This window comes from Anas platyrhynchos, chromosome 1, assembly GCF_047663525.1.
Source record: "Anas platyrhynchos isolate ZD024472 breed Pekin duck chromosome 1, IASCAAS_PekinDuck_T2T, whole genome shotgun sequence".
Classification (NCBI taxonomy): Eukaryota; Metazoa; Chordata; class Aves; order Anseriformes; family Anatidae; genus Anas; species Anas platyrhynchos.
In genome coordinates, this window is record NC_092587.1 from 31,879,172 (window position 1) to 31,905,962 (window position 26,791).

The window sequence follows — 26,791 nt, forward strand, 5'->3', positions numbered from 1 at the left end:
TCTCAGTGCGTGGCTGATCAGCACAGGCAAAGGCTTTTACATTTTTTCAGCTTGTTGAAAGCTTCACAAAGCTCCCAGCATAGGAGAGTCCTGAGTAGTGACTTTAAACCAGCTGTAAAGGTAGGTTTGCTTCTGCTAGTTGTCTTTCACAGGCACTTGTGTCCACCGGCTGAAAAGCATCACCCTCTGACAATAAAAGATGCACCCTAACTCTTCTCTAAACATTTGCTTGTGTTGTGTACCATCGTTTGCATTTTTTAATCCATGCTGTGGTCTGGCTTAGACTCCCCAGGTGAAACATACAGGCATTTATAGAAGTAACAGGATTGTGGGCACTCAATGTCCCAATGCTGATGATTCTTTCAGGTTCTAGGGAGTTGGCAGAGTGTTTATGGTCACTAACCACACAACGTAAGAAATGCTGTAACAGGGCACATCAGCTACCTAGCCCTGCGTATCTCCACAGTGGCACAGGGAATAAAAAAGGAAGAGTAAGGCAAGCATGTGGTAATACTTGCCTGGTTCGCCTTCCCAGCCTCTAGAGGAATTTCTGAAGTCAGCTGATTTCTTTGTGTTGATAGACGTGGGTGCCTGCACTTTGTCATATCCCCGGTGTGAAGACACCATGTGAGGGATTCAGTGTCCTTTTTGGGAAATGCGAAATAGCACTGTAACTGTAGTACGTGAGCAGCACCGTGTAGTGCTAGTCCAGCAAATAAGGAGTCACTACGGAGATGTGTCACCAGCTAGCAAGCTGGGGTTAACTGAGGACTGCAGCAGCTGGGGAAACAGAGAAGCTGCAGCTTATTTTCTAAGCAGAAAATAAGGGAAAAGACTTCATGTGAAAATCAAGAAATGATAGGGGGTACCTCCCAGAGAACAGCGAGGCCAGCTCTAATTGCTCTATTATACACCTCCAGGAACATAGAGGTTGTAAAATGGTAAAGCAACTCTTGGAGGAGAGCTTTTCCAAGAGCAACTAGAGTACTAGAGTTCAGAGTGGTACCCAAGGTGTGGTACTACTACAATTTAAATCATTTAACTCAAGTCTGCCACTGATTCTTTCTGTCTAACAATGTAAGTGTTTATAAAGAACTGATTTGTCTCCAGATGTACCAAAGTAAAGGATCATGAACAACACGATCCAGCTGGTCATGTGTCCCCAGGAGCGCTGGTATTGGCACAGTGTGGCAATGAGGATGCACAGCCAAAACTGTGGAGTCACGCTGTGACTGTGCTTTCAATGGCAGCCCACACTTAGGCTAGAGATACTGGAATGGTACGAGACTGTAGTGTCTGTCACCACATCAAGATCACCTTGGCTGTCTGAGGTGACATCACATCAACTCCCACCAATCTGTCAGAGGGCTCTAAAGTACAGCCGAGGGATCTTACCATCTGCTTCATATGAAACGAGCCTTGTACACATTGGCATTTCATATGAGATTTCTGGGGAAAAGGCAAACTGAAAGTCTAAGGTAGTTTCTAAAATTCTCAGTGTTTGATGTTTGACAAAACAAACAAACAAAACCATGTTGCACAGAAACAAGCAAAAACAAGTAAAGATTTTTTATCTGTTGAATACGCTCAAACACATGAATTTTAGTTTACTTTGGAGCCTTCCTAAAACGTTTTGGATGATTAAATTGCTATCCAAGTCATACAACTGTTGGGAAGAATAGAGAGGTTTATTTATTAGCATATGCGTAAGCATTAAGTTATAGTTACATTTTCTTCCCTGTACTTAAATTATTTTTTTCCAATATACATTAGTTTTTGTATCTAATTACGGCTGTGCTTGTTTTGATACAGACTGCATATTGCAGAATTTCCCAAATTTTAATAGCATTCTTCTAACTTAAATAATAAATGATGTTTTGTTTTGTTTTGTTTTTAAGAAGGAAGTATTTTTAGTAGACTTTGATACAGCAGTTTCTGTATGACTTCTGGGTCTTGTTTTCATTTTTGCTGTCTTTATTTTCTTTCCCTATACATTTATCTCTTCATTGGTTTAACAATGCACTATTCACTTCTGCTAGCTGATTTAATGCTGTGGTTATAATCTCTGTGGAGTCCTCAGTTAATTGTGTTCATAATGGTGTGCAAATATTTTCTCCTGTTGTGATGTTGCCAGGAAGGCTCGTTCCAAGTTTGACTATGATTGTCCACCTGAGAACAAATTCACATTTTTTTTTACATACAGTTTTTATTACTGCAGTCCATACCTATCTGGAGGTGATATTTCAAGCACTAAACATTTCCACCAGGTGAAGAATGATAACCTTTTTACTGAACAATAGTAAAACATAATTTTCTTGCAGTAGAGCTCCAATGCCTGAAGGTCTCTATCCTGACACCCTTTAAAGCTTAAGCTTAGATTATTTTTTTCCCCAATCAGCATGCTCTTCAAAAACAACCATATTTTCAAGAGTACTTACAGTATTAGAGAACTATTCTATCAGCAAGATAAACTTCCATCCATATAGAATAAGAATGAATATAAACTATTTCCTCTGGAGATATGTGAAAACTTAATTTCTTCTATTCTGTTTGCTTCCTGTAATCTCCATTCCCATACACCCACAGGTAGCAAAACAAAGAAATCACACCACTCCTACAGCCAGATTTGTTTATAATTTCAAGGATATAGGTGTGAAAGGTGTTCATACCAAAATGGACTGTGATTTATGAGCATGACATTGTTGCCTTTTTGTAAGTCTCAGAATGTATGATCAACCAGCATACTATGTGCAAATCAAATAAGAAGGTATTCCTTTATAATTGCTAGACCTTATGTATAGTCTGCTATTAAAAAATCTTGCTATAGGAACTCCACACTCTTTTGCCATTATAGCAAGTGTGTCTTTATTACTGTATGAAGGACATCTCTCATTTTATGTACTTAATTAAGTCTTCATAGCACTGTGAATGTATCTCTTCATTTGTTTATGCTCATAGGTACACGCTAGGTAAACAACTATTTTAGAACTAAATTATGATATAGCTGATAGCCAAGTTTGAGGCAGTAGGGGGTTCCCAGCCACTGATGCTATCCTAAAAGTTGCAGATGCTATCCTAAAAGTTTCAGACAACTGATTCTTGTAGTGTTTTGATATGCTTTGACAGTAAGAAGCAAACGTCTGGTGAAATAAACTAAACAAAGCACAATTGGTGGGAATTCCCATATTTCTTCCTGTTCTGTTAAGTGCAGAGATAAATTATTAGAGTGTTGATTCTGAATATGGTTTGCTGGTATCTTTGTCCATTTCTACCTCATATTCTCATCTGGTAAATCTGTAGACAGACACTAGACATGGTATCTACATTCTCTGTACCTTTACAGTATAAGGGGCAATATGATAGTCAAATTGTTTTATGGTCTCAGTGATTTTGAAATTATGAAATTCTTCACATGGTTCATCTTTTAATATATTTACCCTAATGATAGCAACTAACTAACATGTAAATACCACTGCAAAATCATTGTGCAAAATGATTTGTGATCCAGTCACCTTTCTTGCCACCCCGTGTTCTGCCTCCATGGTGTGTTTGAATGCATTCCAGAAGTGCATTAAACAGTATGACCGGTATCTCTGTGGTTCTTGATTTTCTTTTTCCTTTTCTCTCCAAAGGGAAATACTATTTTAATTATTTAAAACTTATGTTTTCTTTATTGATTATTGATGACAAGGTCAAAGAAATTTGTCTTGTGCATAGAGTGCACAAGAAAGAGATTTTTACCAATCATCTTAGATGAGGCTCAAAGTGATTCCTAGGTCAAAGAAAAGAAGAAAAACTTTGTAAAGAGCTGGGCAGCTCCATTAGGCCTTTGGAATAGTTTTATAAATAACAATCTCAATTTTAAATGTATCAAGGGATAGCTTCTGTCTGGGTGCCTTCTCCCCAGACCATTATAAGCTTGGCCATAAACATTAAGATTCTTAAATCTGAGTGGATTCTGGGGGAAAACGGTACAGAAAATGGAGGCAGGGCATGATCCATTCCAGTAGGGAGAGTGGCTAGAGATGTACTAATTATTTATAGCAAGGCACATTACATTGCTCTAGCCCAGAGTAAAGGTAACAAAGCAATAACTGAAACCATTTTGTCTTCATTCAATAGGAATGAAGCCTTCTTACCACCAAGAAGCTCCACTTCTCACTTAAATAGCATGTACATTAAAACATCTATGTGGAAATAAACATCATTTTATAATGGAAACCAACAACAACACAACTCCAAGGCAAACATCAACAGCTTTCTGTTCATGTAAAACCTTCCTCCATGTCTCAAACCAGAAAAATTGTTCCAATATCCATTTATTGTTGAAGAGGCTGGGTACATGCAATGCCTTTCAGTAGCCTCTCCTTCTTTTGCTTTTTCATGTTGATTAGGGCTGCTCTGCCTTCCACTCCATTGGATTTGGTAACTTTTTCTTGATGAGAAAGAAAATGTTCCTGGGACTGTTTTGGTCCCATGTGGCTGCTCATACTGATAACCCAGCATTTGGTGACTGGAAAAGGATCCCTTTCAGAAAGCTAGTGAGTGTTAGCAAAGGGCCACCAAACACAATGCTATCCAGATTTAGAATAGGCTTTATCTGCCAAGACTGGTAAAACAAACAAGGCAGATACAGTGATTAGGTGAAAATGCATAACACAAAAATTAGAGATTTTACTTTTATTTTTCCAACTATTACATGGACGATATCATGACCCTACTGAAATCACCAAGAATTCTCTCACTGACTTTGCTACAGTCAGGACTTTACTAGTAGAGAGCACGTGAGCTGTTTATAATGGTAAGTCTCTTGCATATGATCAAGGATGATATATGATGCTATACTAGTGTGGATACATTCATTTTCCTGGTAAACTCTGAAGGGACATACTGGACAACATTCTTTTCATACCTATTTCCACTTTCTTCTAGTATTTGCCTGAGGTGAGTGCACTGAGATGTTGTGAAATACAGTCAGCTGAAACACCAGCACTATGCTGATCACGTGCAATCACTTATCTTGTTTTCCATCACTACAGAGATGCCGGTTCCTCTCCTGATGAGGTATAGTTAGTACAAACTAATGCTAGATGAAGTAAAAGCAGCTCTGGCCAAGGCATTGTTTGCACTCTGTGTTGAAGTCCTTAAGTCACTTCCTCCCTTAATTAGGAAGAGTCCCAAAGTCTTTGTGTCCTGCTAAGACTGTTTACATTGTAGCCTGGGGGCATTAATATTTGAAAATTTCAGTCTTTTGTTGTATATTTTCTCTGACATTTTATCTATCCTTTCTGAGATACTATATTGCTGTCTGATTCTCCATGGCTTAAATGGCTGTGGACATATCAGAACTAATTTTTCATTCACTTTACTGGCTCCTATTATACCTCTCATTCCTATTTTAAGGTCTTACATGAATTTCCAAAGAAATAACAACATAGTTCAAAATGCTGTTAGATAAACCTGCTTTCTGATGTAGGCATCATGAGGACAGCAAAGGCCCTCTGAGATATGTCAAAACTGAGGTGGAAGAATGGGGGTACCTGGGACAGAGGATTCTTCTTACTCTTGGGAGTAAGAAGACCTTACTCCCACTCCCACTTACTCCACCTGTGGGAGAGGAATTCAGTCAGACAGGCCTTTCTCCCAGATTCCTCACAAGTGAGTTTCTATCTCTAAGCTACTACTAAAAAAATAGTAAGAAAATGACCTTTGTGTGGAGGTTCTCAAAAGGGATCAATGAAGCCAATTCAGGTTTTTATTGGTACTTATTTGTAGAAATTGTATCGCTCCTTATTTGTTAGATGTGACAATAAAACTGTACTGTTGATCCTCACTCTGTGGTGCATACTGAGTATTGTGTTCAGTTTTGGGCCCCTCGCTACAAGAAGGACATCGAGGTGATTGAGCGGGTCCAGAGAAGGGCGACGAAGCTGGTGAGGGGCCTGGAGAACAAGTCCTACGAGGAGCGGCTGAGGGAGCTGTGCTTGTTCAGCCTGGAAAAGAGAAGGCTCAGGGGCGACCTTATTGCTCTCTACAGATACCTTAAAGGAGGCTGTAGCGAGGTGGGGGTTGGTCTGTTCTCCCATGTGCCTGGTGACAGGACGAGGAGGAATGGGCTTAAGTTGAGCCAGGGGAGTTTTAGGTTGGATGTTAGGAAGAACTTCTTTACCGAAAGGGTTGTTAGACATTGGAACAGGCTGCCCAGGGAAGTGGTGGAGTCTTTAAAAGACGTTTAGATGTAGAGCTTAGGGATATGGTTTAGAGGGGACTGTTAGCATTAGGTCAGAGGTTGGACTCGATGATCTTGAGGTCTCTTCCAACCTAGAAATTCTGTGATTCTGTGATTCTGCGATACTGTTTCAATAGACAGAAACGCAGAGAAAGGGTAGGAAAAATGCCTGCAGTGAAACCTGTAGTAGCAGCATCGTTCACATTTAGCGTTTAAGCCTACTCTGTTAGTGCAGAAGCAGAATAAAACCCTCATGTACACACACAAACCAGGTGTATGCTATGGTTCAGCATACGCTGACAGTCTCCAGAAGTTCATTTTAGCTCCAAACGATTCTACAGTGAACACACTGCTGCTCTTATAAATGAGAAGAAATTCACTAAACAAACAAAGGACAGTTTGACTGCACTGTACATTCTTGCTTGTTCTCTTGGGCACTTACTCAAAGTGCCTGTCCATTTTCAATGGATTCTCAGCTGTTAAATAAATTATTACATTTATCATTGCAATTTTTTTTTGGCATAACTGTGTTTTTTTTTCACAGTGCATTAGTGTGAGCCCAAAATAGCAGCCATTTGTCACAGGATATTCTTTGGCCCTTGAAAGAAGGTCTATTTGCATAATAGATACTGCATATTCCTGTATATGATGAGGAGTTTTAAGGACAGGTCACAAAGCTTGGTCTTCTCATTGCTTGTCCAGAGCTAAATATCTGATAGCTACGAAACCTCTCCTTAGGTGTAGCAATGTATATATGATTTTTTCTTATCTTCAGACTATAATTAGCTCTCTCATGTTTAATGTTGGCTTACTTGATTATTTTCAGTGAAATTATAGTTAGGATTCGAACGGCTGAGGGCACTGGGCCTGTTCAGCCTGGAGAAGAGGAGGCTGAGGGGAGACCTCATCGCAGTCTACAACTTCCTCGTAAGGGGGTGTCGAGAGGCAGGAGACCTTTTCTCCATTAACACCAGCGACAGGACCCGCGGGAACGGGGTTAAGCTGAGGCAGGGGAAGTTTAGGCTTGACATAAGGAGGGGGTTCTTCACAGAGAGAGTGGTTGCACACTGGAACAGGCTCCCCAGGGAAGTGGTCACTGCACCAAACCTGACTGAATTTAAGAAGAGATTGGACTGTGCACTTAGTCACATGGTCTGAACTTGGGTAGACCTGTGCGGTGTCAAGAGTTGGACTTGATGATCCTTAAGGGTCCCTTCCAACTCAGGATATTCTATGATTCTATGATTCTATGATTTAGACGATCACTGAAGTCATTAGCATGTGTAATTCAGTTGTATTGCTGAGGTTTGATGCATTGCTTGGACAAGTCATGCTTTGCACAAGACGCCTGTATCTGTCTGCTTCATCAGGGACAGATTTGCTCCTGAGTTATACTGGTGCAGCGTCAGGTTGCTATAACCTCCGTTGGAACACCCAGACCCAACAGCCAGCGCTTCATTAGTGCTCTCTGCCCTGCTCTGTTTCTGTTTCCTCACTCCAGTCAGGTGTACATGAGAGCATGTTTTAATAGAAATGGGATCAAGACATGGGGAATTTATATGAAGGGACAGAGAGACAGGAAAGCCTTCAAACTTTTTTTTTTTTTTTTTTTTTTTTTTTTTTTTACAGACACAATGAATTGTTATACTGTTTGTATATGAAGTGCAGTTGCTAATTGCATGTTGAAAGCATATCATGAGATGCATTAGTTGATGTCTTCATAAAATGCTATCAGGTTGGTTAGGCATGACTTCCCCTTGGTGAAGCCATGTTGATTGACCGTAATCACCCTCTTATCCTTGATATGCCTAGAGACAACGCCAAGGATAAGTTGTTCCATCACCTTTCCAGGGATGGAGGTGAGGCTGACCGGTCTATAGTTACCCAGGTCCTTCTTGCCCTTTCTGAAGACTGGAGCGGCATTTGGTTTCCTCCAGTCCTCAGGCACTTCTCCCTTTCCCCATAACTTCCCAAAGGTGATGGAGAGTGGCCTATCAATGACTTCCACCAGGTCCCTCAGCACCCACAGGTATATCCCATCAGGACCCATGGATTTATGGATGTCCAGATTGCTTAATTGGTCTTTAACCCAGTCTTCATCAACTGAGGCAAACTTCTCCTTTATCCTGACATCCTCTGGGGCCTCAGGAGTACAGGGCTCCTCGGGACAGCTTCTGGCAGTATAGACAGTGACAAAGAAGGCATTCAGTAACTTCACCTTCTCTTTATCTTCTGTCACCAGGGCACCCACCTCATTTGGTAGTGGGCCTACATTGCCTCTAGTGTTAGTTTTATCTGCAATGTATTTGAAGAAGCCCTTTCTGTTGTCCTTGACCCCTCTCGCAAGGTTTAATTCTAAGGAGGCCTTAGCTATCCTAGTTGCCTTCCTACATCCTCTGACAACAGCCTTATATTCTTCCCAAGTGGCCAGCCCTTCCTTCCATGATCTGTAGACTCTCTTCCACTCAAGTTTGCCCAGCAGTTCCCTGTTTAACCATGCAGGTCTCCTGGCCCCCTTTCTTGACTTCCTGCCTGTTGGGATGCTCTGATCTTGAGCTTGGAAGAAGCAGTCCTTGAATGCTAACCAACTATCTTGGGCCCCTTTTTCTTCAAGTACCCTGTCCCATGGGATTTCCCCTAGCAATTGCTTTAAAAAGGCCAAAGTTGGCCCTACTGAAGTCCAGGGTTGCAATTCTGCATGGTATTCTGTTCCTGCCACATGAGATCCTGAACTCCACCATCTCATGGTCGCTGCAACCAAGGCTGCTCTCAACCTTCACTGCTTCAAGCAGCCCCTCCTTGTTAGTGAGGCCAAGATCCAGCAGCACTCCTCTCCTAGTTGGCACATCCACCATTTGCACCAGGAAGTTATCATCAGTGCACCGGAGGAACCTCCTGGGCTGTGGATGTCTGGCTGAGCAGGCCTTCCAGCAAATGTCAGGGAAGTTGAAATCCACCACGATAACCAGGGCCTGTGTTTGTGAGGCTGCTACCAGCTGCCTGTAGAAGGCCTCATCAGCTTCCTCATCCTGATCTGGTGGCCTGTAATAGACACCCACAACAGTATCCTCCATGCCAGCTTGTCTCTTAATTCTCACCCACAGACTCTCAACTCACTCCTCATCCACCCTTAGACGGTACTCAACACGCTGTAAAGAGCAATGCCACCACCTCGCCTTGCGGGCTCGTCTTTTCTGAGGACATACCCATCCATGACCACATTCCAGCCATGTGAGCTGTCCCGCCATGTCTCTATAATTGATGAGGGCCAATTCTGCATATTGGGCCCTCTGTTCCTCTCAGAAGGGAATCTCCTACTACATTTACCCTTCTTTTTTTCTTATCGGAGGCAGTCTTGGGGCATGGTGTTGACTGCCTCGTCCTGTGTAACCTCATAGGTGGGCCTTCCACCACACCCTTGCCTACCTCTCCTTGAAGACCCAGGGCCTCAAACTTACGGAGGGGCACCTGGGGAAGTGAGGGAAGTAGGCAGGGGGGTTGCCTATGATGCCAAACTGGGACTTTCTTCATCTTTTTGGTCCCCTCCCTCTGCTCCACAGTACCAGGGCAGGGGATCCACCACCCTCAGGGGGGCATCCCCCGGTGCCCTTCCTTCTGGCACGCCAGGCAATCTCCTGCGCACATGCCCCGATGCTCCTTAGCCTGTCCACCTCCTCCTTGAGCTCAGCCACCATGGAGAGCAGCCCTTCCACCTGAGAACAGGCGGTCTCCCCACTGTCCTCCCCTGGCAGCATCAGGCTCAGGTTCTCAGCCAGAGGCCTGAACAGCCACATCTCTCCACCTATGTCACCACAGTCATTTTGGCATGAGCCCTCTGCTGAGTGGACTCCATGGTAGGTTTCTTGTCTCGCAGACTCAGGTGAGCTGGTCTCCTGAGTGAGTCGGTGCAGAGCTCCCACACCCTGCCACACAATCACATAAACACTTTGAGGAGTCTTGGTGCACGTGTAGGTGCTACTGACCTAACCAAACAAATGGAATGTCTCCTGAATTGACATCACAACAGCTTTTCAAAGAGTGTGTTCTGCCAGCTCTTTTTCTTGGTGGCTGTTCTTGCAGAAGAAGAGGTGCTAGTTAGGCCAAACTTGCTAAATCTGGTGAATACTCTGACTCACACGGTGGGGGTGGGGGAACAGCCGGCACCACTGTCAAGCCTTTGGTTATTCCGGTTCTTCTCCCTTCCAGTCCTTTCTCTAATTGAGTCCTGAACTTGCCTTTCTCATGTTTTTGCCCATGCTTGGCTGTCAGCCTGATGAGTCTGTAATTAAGTAGGTCATCCTATGGTCATCCTTTAAATATTGCTACAACATTAGCTTTCTTCTATTTCTTTGAAAACTCCTTAGCATTTCAGAAGTTGTTAGGAAACAATTTTAATGATTAACATTGCTGCCTATCACTACTTTCATTTATTTTTTTAATAACTCTTTGACTGTAATAACTCTGTCATTAAGGGAAAAAAAAGGTTTAATTTAAATTGCTGCTCTTTTATATCCTTTTGTATTATTGATTTAATAGAAAGTATTTCAATGTTATATAATATGGAAACACAGCTTATGCTTACCAAATATGCAATAGAAATATTTATTGAATAATTCTACTTTTCTACAATCTTTTAGGCAATTCTTTTTCTTTTTCTGTTCTTTTTTTTTTTTTTATATCTAGTAATAAAGCACTAATAGATTTGAAGTGTAACTGTCTCTAACTTAACATTCTTTCAACGGGATGTATATTTTTGTCTTTTATTCTGAGTTCTTAAACCATTTAACTCCTTAGTTGTAAATTAACTGTTGTTTTATATTTTAATTTCTATTTTAATCTTGTCTCCTCTCCAGTAAGCAGAAGCTGGGGATGCAGATAATGCACAGTGGTATAGCCGAGACTGGTTGCCATAACCACATCTGTGAAATTTCAAAGGGCGAAATCTTTTATTCCAAGCATGTTTTTCTGCAGGTGCACTGGGTCTGGCTGGGATGGAGTTAACTCTCCATCCCAGTGGAGTGTTTTGGGTTTGTGACTAAAACAGTGTTGATATCACACGGGTGTTTTGGCTGCTGCTGAGCAGTGCTCACAGGGTGTCAAGGCTGTGTCTCTTTCCCACTCTGCCCCCACTCCTACCCCAGCAAGGAGCTTGCGGGTGGGAAAAATGATGGGAGGGGACACAGGCAGGACAGCTGACCCAAATGGACCAAAGGGATGCCCCATACCCTAGAACATTATGCTCAGCAATAAAGCCTGTGGTGGGAGGACAGGGGTTCTCTTCTAAGGGGGCTGTTGTGGAGGGGGTGCCTGGGCATCAGGCTACTTGTGGGACGTGGTGAGTGATTGCTTTTGCATCTTCATTTATTGTCTCCTTCACTTACCAAATTGTCTTTATCTTGATCCATGAATTTTCTTGCTTTTGCTCTTCCTATTCTCTCATCTATCCCTTGAGGGAGGAGGTGGGGTGAGCGAGCCAGCAGCTGTGTGGGTGCTGAGCTGCTGGCAGGGGCCAACCCACAACAGCAGGATGGAAGAAAAATACATTAGGAGCACAGTCCCTGACTAATGGGGTTTTGAGATTTGAGGGAATGAAGCACTTTTTCCAAGCAGCATGTGAGGGAGGAGGCATTTGTGCTGCCACAGATGAAAGGAGTGGGAAGACAGGCTGAGAGAGCTTGGGCTGATTAACCTTGAGAAGGGGAGGCTAAATTGGGGGGCCGGGACACCTCAGTGAAGGGTCTAAAAACCTGGTAGGAGGAGTAAAAAGATGAAGCCAGACTCTTCTCAGTGCTATGCAAAGGCAGTGAACTCAAACAGAAACATGGGATGTTTCATTTAACATATGAAAACAATTTTTTCCCATGAGGGTGGTCAAACACTGGGGCAGTTTGCCCAGGGAGGTGGTGGAGGCTTCAACCTGGTTAATGCTCAAAACACCGCAGGACACAACCCATGAAAACTTAGTTTGACCCTGCTCTGAACAGAGGGCTGGACTAGTGATGGATCTCCGGATGTGCTTTCCAACCTCAGCTCTGCTGTGATCCTATGAAATTTTGTGGGTGGTCAGCAACCCCAGTTTTGCTGGTCTGGTAACTAAGCACATTTTCTTTATAGATGACATGGGATACCAGAGAGCTTTCTCAGATGAAACTGTAATATTTTTTCCATCTGTTGAGTTACCCTATAATCCTGGATACACAAGGAGAAACTATAGACTGTTTTATAACAAATTTCATATTTTTATTTTTATCTTATTTTTTTCTCTAACAGAATAATTACACCAATCTTTGTAGTTTGGTTGTGCAGCCTTTTCACTGACAAAGCTATCACTTTTGTTTTTGTGTAAAAAAAAGCAAAGAAACCTGTCTGTTATTACAGTGACGTTATTTTGGAAGGTAGAGCAGCTCAGTGCCCGTTCCTGTGCCAGACGGGGCTGTCTGAGGCAGCAGTCTGGGGAAAGAACTTTGCAGTTGCAGGCTTATGTGCAGAAGGCTGATTCCTCTTATTGGAGGGTAAAAATGACTTTACAAAAATTGAGACTGCAGTAAAATATTTGTACGGTTGTTCAATGGTCGCAGCTCTCTGCTGGAAACGGTGTAAATAGATAGCCTTTGAACAGGGGCTGTTTTATAGTAGGAGAGCTCGTAATGTAGTGTCATTCACAAATATAGAAACCAGCATTTCAGGATGCCTCATTGTCCTCATTCAACCTGCTTTTTAGGTTCAGCTACCTGCTTTTACTGCTGGCCTCCCGGTTACTGACACTTTCTTGGACAGAGCTGGTTTACATTCTTCATCTGTTGACAGTTCCTGGCTGTTAGTCACCGGGCCTGATTAGTCTTGTCTTCTTAGATCATGTTAATTGCTGCTGTTTCTGTGACGAGGTGGCCGAGTGGTTAAGGCGATGGACTGCTAATCCATTGTGCTCTGCACGCGTGGGTTCGAATCCCACCCTCGTCGAGAAATGACTTTAGTGTTCAAGGCCAGGCTGGAGGGGGCCTTGGCCAGCCTGATGTAATGGGTGGCATCTCTGCCTATGGCAGGGGGTTGGAGTTAGGTGATCCTTAAGGTCCCTTCCAACCTGAGCCATTCTGTGATTGAGGAACATCTTCCATCAGGTTAATTTTGATGGCATGATTAAGAAAAATGAAGTAGAAATGGTCCAGCTCTTTTTTTTTCTTTTTTTTTTCTTTTTTTTCTTTTTTTTTCTTTTTTTTTTTTTTTTAATATGTATATAAGTGAAATATTACACTTAAAAAATAGAAATTAGCATTCCCTAGGGAAGCAATTGGAACAAGAAGTTTGGGGGAGCTATATGGTGCACTTATGTTTTTGGTTAATTTAGTAGAAAACAACATGGTTTTCATGGGATTGACTTTTATAATGGCTTCAAAAACTTGCTCACTGATTTACTATCTTCAAAAATATGGATGAATGCTCTGTAGTTGTAGCATGTTTAGCGTTACCATCTGAGCAGCATCTCTTTTTTTTTTTTTTAGTGTGTAGGTGCATGAAGAGTGTGATCTCTTTTGTGGTGGGTGCTGCCTCCTTCTCTGTGGATTCCCATTTGTGGAACAGAAGGAGGCTGGTTTCTCCAAGCGTGGCAGCACACGCAGAGCTGCTGCATGAAGAGGCAGTGCTGTGTGCTGTATTTTGGTACTCTCTAGTTGCACATGATGATTTTTCTTTTTTGCTTCTGAATATTTTAAATTTCTGTTTACTGTAAAGATAGCATGTTGCTGGTGGGGGTGGTGCTAAATATATTGCAAGTTCCATAGTTCTACCTAAAACTGGGGGTGTCACAGGATATTCCACTGAGGCAGCTCACAGAATCATAGGGTGGTTTGGGTTGGAAGGGGACTTGAAGATCACCCAGTTCCAACCCCCTGCCATGGGCAGGGATGCCACTCACTAGATCACGTTGCTTGGGGACCCATGGGACCCATCCAGCCTGGTCTTGAACACCTCCAGCTGTTCAAGATGATGTGATTGTGTCAGATACCTTCAATATGGTTATGTTTATTCAGAAAAATGTGAAGCTATGCAGCTGTAAGTATGGAAGGGGCTCACAAGACTTCAGCAGGTGCTTGTTCTGGCTGTGCTGGCCTTTCCCAACGTGACCCACCTCAAAGCCCAGCCACATTCCTCAGTGGACCTCATCCGCATTCCTCCGTACCTTGGCCTGAAGCAACCCCATGTATATATATGTGTTAAGTTCAACGTTGTGCTACTGCTACCTGCCGCAAGGGATTTACATGGCTTCCCCCAACCTTAGGGCAATGCCGAGGCAGCAGCCAGCAGCTTGGAGCTGGGTTTACCCCTCAGCAGACTGAGCCGGTACCACACCAAGCCCAGCGCCAAGAGCACCCTGTGCCGTGCTGAGGGCACCCCGCAGCGCTTTCCCCGGGATGTCAGCAACGCCAGCCGGGGACCGAAACCCTCCCGGACAGCCACCAGCCTGGAGCCCCAGGCCAGCAGCTCCCCGGGGCACGCGTTTGACCCCGGTGCGGTCTCCCCCAGCCTCATCCCAGCTCCCCGGAGCGAGCAGCCCCGGGCGGGGAGCCCCCGGCGGTCCCCGAGCACCGCCCCGCCGCCTCCTCTCCCCTCCTCCGGCCCTTCCCACCCTCGGGGCCGGCGTTTTGCGGCGGGGCCGCGGCGGTGGCGGCTGGGCCCCGGCGGGGCTCCCCGAGGCCGCATCCCCCTATCCCCATCCCCATCCCCATCCCCTTGCCGCAGCGGCGCTGCCCACCGAGGCTGCGGCACGGCCGGCCCCGCCGCTCGGCAGAGGAGGGGCAGAGCCGCAGCCGTGCCTCCCTCCCTCCCTCCTTCCCTGCCTCCTTCCCTCCGAGCCTCCTCCTCCTCAGCCTTCCCCCGAGCCTCCCGCGGGCACCCAGCCGCGCCGAGCCGCAGCGCGGTGAGTATCGCATCATTGCCTCCCGGCCTGCCCGGGGGAGCGGGGAGAGCAGAGAGCCCTGCGGCAGCCCAGGCACACAGCAGCGCAGCCGGAGCCCCCGAAACGGAGCCCCCGAAGCCGTTCCCTGAGCCCCGAAGCGCTCCCGAGGCAGCCGGGGGGCCGCCGGAGGTGCCAGGGCACCCCGCGGGCGGTGGCAGGGCACACGCCGCTCTTTATCCCCAGCCCCTCGCAGGTTTGTCAAGGTAGAGCGTTTGGGGCCGCCCGCGGGTTCCCCGAGGTGGGCTCTCCCCCTTTACAGTGGGGTTTTGCTGAGGTGTGGGCCGGCGCCCCTGGCTTCGGGCAGAAAGTTTGCACGGGGCTGGCGCTTCCCTGCGCAGACTTCTTCAACTCTCTGCTGGGGTTTTGGCGTTTTCGAAGGTAATTCACGCGTGACGTGACGTTATTAATGTTGTGCCTTTACCGAATGCCCTGTCTGAACCTGAGGAATGGACACAGGATTCCTCAAGGGTTAGAAAAAATAACTCTGATTATAGAGTTCAGGCGTTTGGAAGGGACTACCTACAGAGAGACGTCGTAATTCAAGCTGTTTGTGAGTCTGCAAAGTAATACTCAGTCCATAGTCCAAGAAGGGATGGGTAATGGATTGTTTTATTTAGGTCTTTTACTGGCATTTGGGTTTGATTTTTTTCTTTCCGCAGGGCAGATGACATTTGCAAAAATCTGTACTGTTCAGTTGAGTACACTGTATCCTTCAAGGATCGCGCTGTGATAAACAAGCAATATTATTAGATACTCTTTTTTTCTTTCTTTTCCTTCCTACACTCCGAGTCCCTTGAATAATTGTGGTGTTCCACAACACAAAGGCCTTATATCTTTATGAAAACAGCATGGTTCAGCAGGATGAAACAACTGATTTGTTGTGAATAAAAGAAAAACCAAATGACAAGCAACGGAAACATTAACCATACTCCGTTGCATTTTTCTATAGCTGTTCCACATAAGTAGACAAGTTTCATTATATGGTTTTCATATTTGTACAAAACTGTGCTCAAGGCGCCCTTACTTTCTGGTTTTGAAAATACGCTTAATTATCAGAGCACTCCCTGAAGTCAATGAAGAGATCTCTGCAGACCTGCCTGATCTGTAAGGATTAATTCTAGGAACTTTTCCATCATGTTATTCCTTCATATAAACACAAGTTTCCAATGTGGTTGAGGGACATGCTTCTAAGTGTCCTGGAGATGAGGCAGCAGAAGACTTCATTGCATTCATGGGCTTGTTCCATCTCCCTCCTATAAAGAGAAAGACACAATCTAGGTATAGCATCAAGGTTTTGAAATCTATGTTGTATTTCTTGAAGAGTGGGTGGAAGGGTACTCAGAGTTTCCTGTAGCCTGTTGTTTTCTTTCATGCTGCATTTTCATTCGCTACAGCAGAGCTGTGCCTTTAAAGAGGTGATATAGAAATGCTGAGACTAAAAATATTGTGCCTTAATATACATGTGCTTGTTTGTCTTTTTTCATTTTATTTATTTATTTATTTATTTATTACATTGGAATAGGTAGAAATTTCAGATTTTCTTCACCTGAATCTAACAGTACCTTCTGACGGAAACTTTCATTGTAATTCAATCCCAAGTACTAGAAATGACTGATCACAAGGTTACGGCGATTTGTTTGTTTTAATGTGCAGGTATCTCCTAAGCTTCCAGAATTCTGTGTAAATGTAACAATGCACATTTGTATCTCTACATACAGGCAAAGAACAGCTCTGAACTATCTGAGGATGGATAAAGACTTCCGCTACTACTTTCAGCACCCGTGGTCTCGCTTAGTTGTGGCTTACTTAGTGATCTTCTTTAACTTCTTAATATTCGCTGAGGATCCGGTGTCTCACAGCCAGACAGAAGCCAATGTTATTGTTGTCGGTAACTGCTTCTCCTTTGTAACAAATAAGTACCCCGAAGGAGGAGGCTGGATATGTCTGAAGGTGCTTCTGTGGTTGCTTGCCATTCTCACAGGACTGATTGCTGGGAAATTCCTCTTCCATCAGCGTCTGTTTGGTAAGTTACAAGATGCACCTGTGGACTTTCTGATAACGGCTTTATGACTTTGCCTTTAAACTTCCTACTTATATACTATTTTGTGAGCTTTGCTATTAATCACCTCAAATTTTTAGAACTGTATAGAACTCAACACATCAAAGCTTACATCATTGTGGAAATTAGTGCCATGTCTGCTTGTGTGAGCATAATTCACAACAAATTCAGTCAAAAAAGGCTAAAAGCAGTAAGAGTTGACGTGTTTGAAAGAACTGAGAGGTCAGTGATTTCCAATATTAAAAAAGTACTTTGTTTTCAAAGCAAATTTTAAATCTCATGTAATTTTCTCAGCAATCTGCAGAAAAAGTTGTTCCATTAGGCAGTGACACTAAATATCTTGTCAAAAGTCAAATAAGTGGGAGGCAGGACTGTTGCTTGTATTAGTAGACATGCAATAAACAAGTCCCACACGAAAACGGGAGCTCTGTAGAAGCAAGATATGCCTGTCGCAGTTCAAGAACAAGTCAATGAAAGGGAAAGGTAGGAAATGGAAAAAATGTGACAGCAAGTGCTGAGTCAAAGGAATGGAATGACTCTGGACTGAAATCTGAGACTGGGAACTTAGGTGTAGACTTATAGAGATATGACGAGAGATATCTATCATTGTCTTAACTGAGTCATGTAGAAGATGTTACATCAGAGGGCTCAAGGCTGCATCAGGTTTTAGAGAGAAGTAAAAGTCATAAAAAAGATTACTTCTTCCTTGCCACCTGCAAGGTTTTGAAACCTGTGATTCTAGGTATGGAATCTGGACCCGATGGACCAGTGCTACCCTTTTGTGCTGGTAGGACTGCAGGGTGGATGGATTGTTGCTGGAACACCTCAAAGCACAAGAGTGATTGGCCTTTTCCTTAAGCTGCCTCATTTAAGATAAAAAGAGAGCCAGTATTATTTCAATAAATTGAAAGGAAAGCTGTTATGTGAAGGAACAAATAAGAAAAGCCACTCTAACAGACTTCTCTTAAAACACTAATTCAGAAAAATAGCTGAGCATTTTGATGCCTGTTGAGTGGACATTTTAACATAAGGTAGTGGTAAATGGAAAATGTCCCCGTAGAGAGGATGTTTTACCTTAGTTCTTGGGTTCTGGAATGAGCTCTGTTGCAATTATGTTTTCAGTTCTGACTTTCACAACTGAGCAAAGACTTTGTTAATTTGGAGAAAGTTAGGAAAAAGTAATTAAACCAATGACAAAAGTGGGAAATAAGCCCTATAATGAGAGGATTTAAGGGATAAAGGAAAGGTTAGAGGGTGACTCGCTCAAATTTGACTTGAAGGACAGAACCTTCAGTCCAGCAAATACACTGCAAGGTCCAATGCTTGGAAGTGGCAAATTGCCAAAGGTGCACTTTTTTTTTTTTCTTTTTTCTCCCTGAAAAAGCTAGTTAATCAGTGGAACAAGTGATAGGGTGAAGCATCATCAAGTCCTCAGGACAAGCGAATTTTCTTTTTGGGATTATGTTCTGTTCTGGCTAGGTAGGTTATTATGATAATTCCTCCTGGATTTGTAAGTGTGTATCATAGAGAGGACATAGCTGAATGTGAATTTTAAAGTGGCTTGAATCAGCATTGCTGCCAAAAGAAGGTCTGCCCTACCTTCAATGTCTGCTGCTTGTTCGTGCTCTTGTGCAGCTGCTCAGTTAGGGAACTTAAGCGCGTTTGCAGTATCCACCTGTTATTTCAGTGAGGATCATATCTGATCATACAGATATTTGTGGCAGCAAAACTAAGGGATAAATCTTGGGAGAAAACAAACAGGCAAGACATGTCCTATCTCTGCTCCAGTCCTGGCTTAGGGATATTTCCAGTTCTGGTCTGAGGGAGCAGAATGTAGATAACAATCTGATCCGAGGCTAGTTGCTGCAAGCTCAGTTTCCTGGCAGTTCAAGCCAACATGAATCTATCACAGTCCCACCCATCCGTGCGGTTTTGATTCCTCTCGGATGAGATGTGCCTGAGCTCAGGCAGCCGATCCCATGGAAAACCAGTTGCTTCTGCTGTCGTGCTCCTTGGACCGATGCGATCCCTTAGGTGCCAGCGCTGATGTGGTGGCCAAGGCCGGTGCAGCCAAGCTCGCCGGGGGCTGTGGCAGCCCTACCTCGTGTTATTGGCTCGAGGGCTGTGGGACTGTGCCCACGCAGCATGTTGGTGGCAATGTGCTGAGAGTGGGTGGCAGTCCGGGTGACTGGCGATCTGCTGTCCTGCTGGCTGGTGTAGCCACACAAGCTGTAAACTAGCCAGGGTGGAGGGCAATAGCAGTGATGCCATGATGATGAGGGCTTCAGAGGAGGCTTGCAGCCTGAGTGTACCTCTGGGTCTCCAGAAGATTTGTACAGCCCTTACTGAAATCTTTCCTGCTGGTTATTTCTCAATACTTCAAAAGCTTTACTGCTAAGAAATATGTATTTTATTGAGCTCCTCATTGAGCATGCCCTCTGGATCTTCTAGCATCAAGCACTTCATGAATTCAGCCTGTTATTAATTTCCCTATTTCAAAAGAGATATAGATAGTTATTTCAAAGTACCTCATTTTAAAAAGTTGTTTTTTTTTCCTTTTTTTTTTTCTCTTTTTTTTTTTTTTTCATTTTCTTTTCTTTTTTTCCCAATCTAATCCTTTTTTTTTTTTTCATGTAGAATTGTTTGGAAGCATTTCAGTTTTTCAGTCCTTCTGGTCCTTCTGTATTTGCTTATATTTCTCTGTTATATTCTGTTTGTAGAGGAAATGTGACTGGTCATTCCTTGTGGCCTGTGCATAATTTCCTGCTGTCAGGAAACCAAATAGCACCAGTCAATCTCCCTGTGTCAGATCTTGGCTCACAGCGTATGCTGCAAATTGAAATTGAGAAGGATTAGTCTGCACATCTCACTTTAGATGAAGAGGAGTGAAAAGGATTTTCTTTCCCTATGCCCTTCCTGCTCTTTTGTCCCTTGTCTTCTGTATTTCTTGCTGCTGAGTGTGCATATGAACTGGAAAAATAGTGCCTCTAGACCTGCATCGTAATGTAGTTTACCATCTGTGATGGACACCATCTGATATCCATGACTGTTGTGAACTATAAACGTAATAGAAATAAGTTCAGGCAAGTTATGTTCCTAAAAATAGAAGGAGAAGGGTGCTAGAACATAATTTAGGCTTCATCTCTCTGAGACTACAGAGAGATAAGAGAGTAGGTAAACGATATTGTTGAAAAGTACAGATCTTGACTAGAGGGCATGGTGAAATGTTTCCAGTTGATAATGCTCATTGCAGCCTCTGATCAGTAACCTCTTCAGGCACCTTCCTCAAGACACTGCTCGTGACTTACAACAAGATGAGAAAAAAAGCCCTACAATTCTTGCTATTCAGTCAAGAAATAACTTACTTCATTTGATACACATCTCTGGTGATAAAGATTTCCGAGGAAAACAGTCTTTATCTAGTAGATTCCTTATATTTTTATGGCATATGGTCAGAACAAATGGAATTTTAGAAGTGCCTTTTGGCTGTTATCCACTACGTTCTTTTGATTCATCACCAAGCGTATCTTGCATTTGGTTAGCTTTTGTGTTCTGCCGTGCTTTGTATTTTGCACTGGAAAATGAAAGGCCATAGATGAAGATTGGAAGTTTGGGGAAATAAAGATGTATACCCCAGTGAATTTTTATTCTGTATGAGAGAGTTACTTGAGGAGGGGAAACGTGGTATCTTCTTTGCTCTCACTTTGAGATTTCTTGGTTTATTTTCTGCTTTATTAAAAACAGAAAGAGCTTATAAACTGACCCCATTAGATGACAGCATGCATTCAGAAAATGCATTCAAATCTTACATACTGACTTGAAAGAAATTCATGAATAAGCTCTTGCAAATTTTTTTTTGTATTGCTCTGGGGCACTGTCTGGAAAATAACACAATCTTTAGTGTGTAGAAAGTGTATGTTTTAATCGGCACCTTCTCAGCAAATGTACAATTGCAGCTCTGTACTCAAGCCTCAGGCCCAAATTATGCGTTCAGTGGGGATTTTTTGGCCCTGAGTTCAGGCTGTGCACTTTGCATCAAAGTATATAAATGTATTCTGTCACATAAATTTAAAATTATTTTTGATTCATATAGATTTTTAACATTAGAGTTAAATGGGCAGTATACTTGGAAAAAAGTCTTATTTTTTTTCAGTACAACATCTTTGGTTTGATGTGTAATAAACCTTAGCTTATGCTGCATATTAAATGCATCAGTTTTTCAAAGCATACTTACTACATGATGTACAAGTATCTACCTGCTCATTTCTCATTCTAAGTGATAATAAAGATCAAAACTGATTAAAAGCCTGCTATTACAGAGGCTGGATTTTATTCAGTTGCTAAAGAGTATGTCCAAATTTATGTTTGTAAGTTCATTTCTAGATGCTGTGGATGGAAAGTAAATACTTAATGTGCTGTAACAAATTCTGCAAAACAAGATAAACAAAACGAAAGCTGTATTTCTTAAAACAGGTGGACCATCGTACTACTGAGAGCAAATCAGAGCAGTTGAATAAATGTTGAATTCAGTGGGTTGCTCCATTACAAATGTTCACACTATGCAGTTTGTCTAGAATTAAATAATAATCTGAGATTTGTAGACAGAGGAGTGAATAAATAAAGCAGTCATTACGAGAATTGCATTGGACTGCAGGCACACACTAACGCTGCAAATTTTTTAATGGACAGTAGTGCCATGCTGGGAGCAATTTCATGACAGGCAGTTTCAAACAAAACACCCACCGAGGACCTGTTGTCTGAAAACATTACTCTTTTTGTCAAACGTTTTATCTGAAAGGCTCTAAAAGATACTGCAAACCTATTATGAACAGACTCTTCACGTCTGCTTATATGCTGAGAGGTAGAAGTATGTAACAAGTGAAGCAGTGAGTGTATGCAGATGGCAAGAGGAAATTAGGTGGAATGGGATTTAGTCAGGATGATAATACCCTGCACATGAGAAACGTGAATCTGTTCAGCAGCTAGCAGACATCAGATAAATTTGCACAATACCACATATATGATTATTAAGTATCCTGAAATACCAGGGGTCATGTTGGGGTAAAATCTGTGCTGTGGTGTTGCTGCTAGTGTTGCTGTGGCATATCGCTTAGCAGGGCTTGCCCCTGCCTAATGGACCCCAGGAAAAAAGAAGAGATGTGCTGGGATTTTGGCATGGTTGTTTTTCAGCTCAGTTGTTTCCCGTTCTGGTTGGGTAGCAGTTATATGAACAGTTGTGCCACTGTCTGTAGGAGCAAACAATGGGTGTATGGCAATACTTGCCTCAAATGGTAACCTGATGGATAGAGCATATTCTTTTCTTTTGTCAGCTCTGTATCTTGCATTACAATAAGAGCTGTCACTTAATACCCAGCAGCTTTGTTCCTGCTCTTTCTTTTCCATTGATGACTTCAGCCTAATAGAATGCTACTGATGTAATACCTGGTTTAAAAAAAAATACTGTCTTCAGGAGCCTGTTCAATATGAATTTTAATAACAATGATGAAGTTTATGCTGTTGAAGACATTCAAAGTCTACTTGATTGCTTCGAAGTCAATTCACCTCTTTTGTATCCAGTAAGTGTTGAGACAATACAATCAGATTATTTTGGTCCTACAAAATGTATGCCAAAGGGCCAATCTAACAGTTAGCTAATAATAACACACAAATGGCTGTGAGCAAGCATTTTTGAGAGCCAGAATCCTTAACAACAACAGCAAAAAAGCCCAGCATAAAAAGCAAGAAACTCAGAGCCAGCCCCTGAATGAGTGCGGGCTCATCAGATTCCAGCTCTGCAACGCTGCCAGTAATTAAGATGTCAGTTTAAAATAAATTTTACATCATTCACCAGGGAGACCACAAGTGACCTTTGAAATATAAATAAAAGGCATGCAAGTGACCTCCTAATTTCTTCTTTTACTCTTGTATTTTTAGAAGAGCTGTAACATCTTACTGCTTCCTCTCCTAGGGTTCAATGAGGATGCCGCTGTCTGCTCTTAGCATTAGTTATGGAATCTGCCTGACACCATGTTATCTATGGGTTGCAAACTATGGAGTTAAATTGGAGATATAGCAACAGTAGCTACTAAAAAGATTATTTTTGCAGTGAAGGCTTTGATTCTCCTGCAGGCACATGTTCCTTTCCCCAGGCAGCAGCCTGAGACTGCGGGAAGAGCTACATGTCAGATTATCCGTAATGGGAGGGCTCTAGAGAATATTTAGCATCCAGTGCCTGAAAACTAAAAATATTCTCATTGCTACTTAATATTGATGTGTCAACTCTGTGTTTTCATCTCTTTGATGTGACTTTCAGATTTTTCTTTCCATTCAAGACAGGGAGTGAGTTTGGAATGATGCCTGCCACTTGCAGGAATAATGTCTCAATTCCCTGATTTCTAGAAATAGAAGTGAGCTTATTCCTGGCAGTAGCAGCATGATGGGCATAGTGCAGGTGCAGCCTAGTGCAGGGGCATAGTTCTTCTCTCCTTATTCCATACAGCAAAGAGATGGAGGGCGGGTTAGTGTGGAACATCACCTTGCTGTGTGCCCGATGGGGAGCCCCGAGGAGAACATGATCTCAGTGGTCATGCTGTGCCTTTTTGAAGGTCCCCTTAGGCTGTCAGAGTGGCATGAAGGTCCTTCACGTACCAGACAGCATTTCTCTTTCTGTGATCCTGCTGGGACTCCAAATCAGCTAGCATGACTGACATATAAAATTATATGTTTTATATTTTTTTGAAAATTTCCAAAATAATAATAGCAGTAAAAACAATATTCCAGGCTTTAAAAAAAACAACACTCGAATACATCCTCAGGATTTGAGAACTATTAAGCAAATTGTAAATGTGATTTATGCATTTTTTTTAATACATCTTCATACATTTTTCTTCTGAGGAGGAGGGATTGGCATTTGTGTTATGTGAGACAGGTAGGGAAGTAACCCACACACATACCTTTTAGGAATGCTTTGACATTTAATCCACAAATAGCCTTCATTTATTACTGCCCAGGCATCAGCAGGTTGCGGTTCCTTGGTGCCATTATGAAGGCCTCATTAGAGCTGACTTTACGTGGTTATGGGGCAGCCCAATCTCTGCAGCACAACATAGGAGCAGATCACTGTGTAAGTATTTGAGAGCAGGACCCTTTTGAAATTTTCATGTGAAAATGAAGGTGGTTTAATAATAGTTACGATAGTTATTACCATACATAACAGCAAAGTTATGCATAGTTAGATACTTTAATGATGACAACAGTCACAGAATAGAAGTCAAATAGAAGAACAGTGGAAGTTTTTCTGCTTCATATAAATTATAGACTCAGAGAGTGGTTTAAGATGGAAGGGACCTTAAAGACAACCCAGTTCCAACCCCCTGCCATGGGCAGGAACACCTCCCATCAGACCAGGTTGCCCAAGGCCCCATCCAGCCTGGCCTTGAGCACCTCCAGGGATGGGGCATCCACAGCTTTTCTGGGCCCAAAATATCCAAATAAATATCCCAAAATGTTTAAAAGGTAGAAAGTGGTGTCTTCTCTTAAGCTCAGCAAAGTGGAAACTGAAGATTTCTGAGATTATATATCCAAACAAAAGGCAGAAAAGTCATTTATTAAGACATAAATTGAAAATTACAAACCACAAACATCTTTTCAGCTTTTGCACATTTCCTTGCTTCCCTGTTCTACTTCTACTATAGTAAATTCTGCCTTTTCCTTTGTCTCATGTGTCTGTTAATTATTTACCTGGAATGATTAAAAATATATATGTATCTTTGCCATAACTTATTCTATGGCCAATTTGAATATGCAAAAGCAGATGATTTGGATGTGATTATCAGTTATTTCTTGTTATGATTTATAAGACTTCAGAACATTACAAATTTAAGGGTTAAACCAGTCACACTGTCTGACAGTGGCCCACCATGGATGCCGAGGAAAGATGGTCCTGGTAACTCCCAGAATAGTTTCCCAGCCTCCAAGAGTTTGTTCAGGATTCAAACAAAATGTGTCTATTTTTAGGTGCCTTTGACAGTAATTCTGAAGACAAATAATAAAGCTATAGTCAGCAGTAGTCTTTATTCCTGCCTACCTGTTGCTAAGAAGCAAGTCCTTCACAAATTTTCACATAAACCCCCAGATTTATCAAGTTCTTCTTCCTCCTACTTGCGGTAGAATATTGTGAAACTTGTTGGTTTTGGCCATTTGCCTGAAGGCCAGAAAAACTGAAGTTTTTAAAAACAAACTGCCAGTTGGAAAGAGACAGATTCTTCTGCCGAGGTCGTCTTGTCTTAAGTTACCTTGAATTCATCTTTAATCTGCAACCCTGGGATGTGATCTTTCAAAGAGGACAGCTGCTTGAGGCTAGCTTATGCCCATGCTAAATAATGTTTTCTGTTTCTGACACACTTTTCTTTAATACGAAAGCAAAGAAGAAACTAAACCTGCGGAAGATTCAGTCAAAGTCAGGTATGCTAAACAAGTAGTGAAAGCGATATGTTATGGCAGAGGGGGCATCAGGGGATCAGGTGGGATCAAGGAAAATGTTCCTAGAGAGTCACAGCAGCAATATTAAATTATAGTTTATGCAGGGGAAGGAAAGCAAGGCCTAAAATTTGATTAATCCTGGCTTTAATTAGCAGTAAAACACAAACATCCTAACTGTCTTGCTAATCAATCGTCGTAGATTCAAGTGACAGAAAACACGGATCTCAATTGGTACTTGGCGGTGTCATGTGTTGGAGTTTCGTGAGGTGTAGAAAGTGAAGAAGAAACCAGAAAGGAATATTTTACGTGGAATTTCTGTGGAGTTCCTGCCCCAGGGAATTCAGTGCTTAGCACAGCATTCAATTTTGTATCACTTTCATATAAAAATTGAAAATGTAAAGGTTTTTCAATAATTTTCTCCATGCCTTCCACTTCGATGGATGTTCTTTCTGATACGTACCAGGGTAGATCACTTCAAAGTGGTTTGGGCTGTGCTTACACCCCAAGCACCTCCTCTCTGTGGCAGCAAAAGGTGAAGCAGATTTATTTAGATTAGGGGTCACTTCTGTAATGACCTATCTAAATTCAAAGAGTGAAACAGAAGTATTTCTCTCCTGGGGATATCTACAGATTTTGTTTTCTAAGGCTGCAGATGGAGAAAGCAAAAACTTCTAGAGACTGATTGCTGTGCTACTGACACATACCAAAACAAAAGCAGGCATGAGTAGTCTTTTCAGAGTCAATGGGATCACACTGCAACAGTGCTGTCTGCACAGGGTGGGCCCACAACTTACCTGAAAGAGTCTTACCCTCAGCACCCATGAACACTGGAGCTCTGAGATCCTTTCTGTGTCCGTGTTAAAGTCTCATCTGATATTGTGTTCTGTGGGGATATTTCAAACATTCTTAGTTCTCCTGCTTCCAGTAATGCAGTACAAGTTTCCCCTCATAGCTCAGCTTCTCCAGAGGAGACTTTCCCCCTGGAAAAGTTGTTCCATTTGCTGTGGAGCACAGGTTCTTCATTCACTCTGTATTGTAGGTAGTGCACTGGAAGTCAGATTGATGCCTT

The 26,791-nt window shown here is 42.6% G+C and overlaps 1 protein-coding gene and 1 non-coding gene across 6 annotated transcripts in view; both read left to right on the forward strand.

Moving 5' to 3' along the window:
* Window positions 1–11,545: 11,545 nt before the first annotated feature.
* Window positions 11,546–26,791, forward strand: part of TMEM117 (transmembrane protein 117) — a 216,279-nt gene continuing 201,033 nt past the window's right edge. Inside the window, exons 1-2 of one of the 5 annotated variants that reach the window (XM_005009953.6) lie at window positions 11,546–11,564; window positions 16,901–17,205. In XM_005009953.6, the coding sequence (XP_005010010.2) occupies window positions 16,929–17,205 (277 nt within the window). In that variant the 5' untranslated portion in view covers window positions 11,546–11,564; window positions 16,901–16,928. The other 4 variants (XM_027456884.3, XM_005009955.6, XM_038167066.2 and 1 more) reach the window with 4 other exon arrangements.
* TRNAS-GCU (transfer RNA serine (anticodon GCU)) lies at window positions 13,108–13,189 on the forward strand. Its single transcript has one exon. It is a non-coding gene; the product is annotated as a tRNA-Ser (tRNA).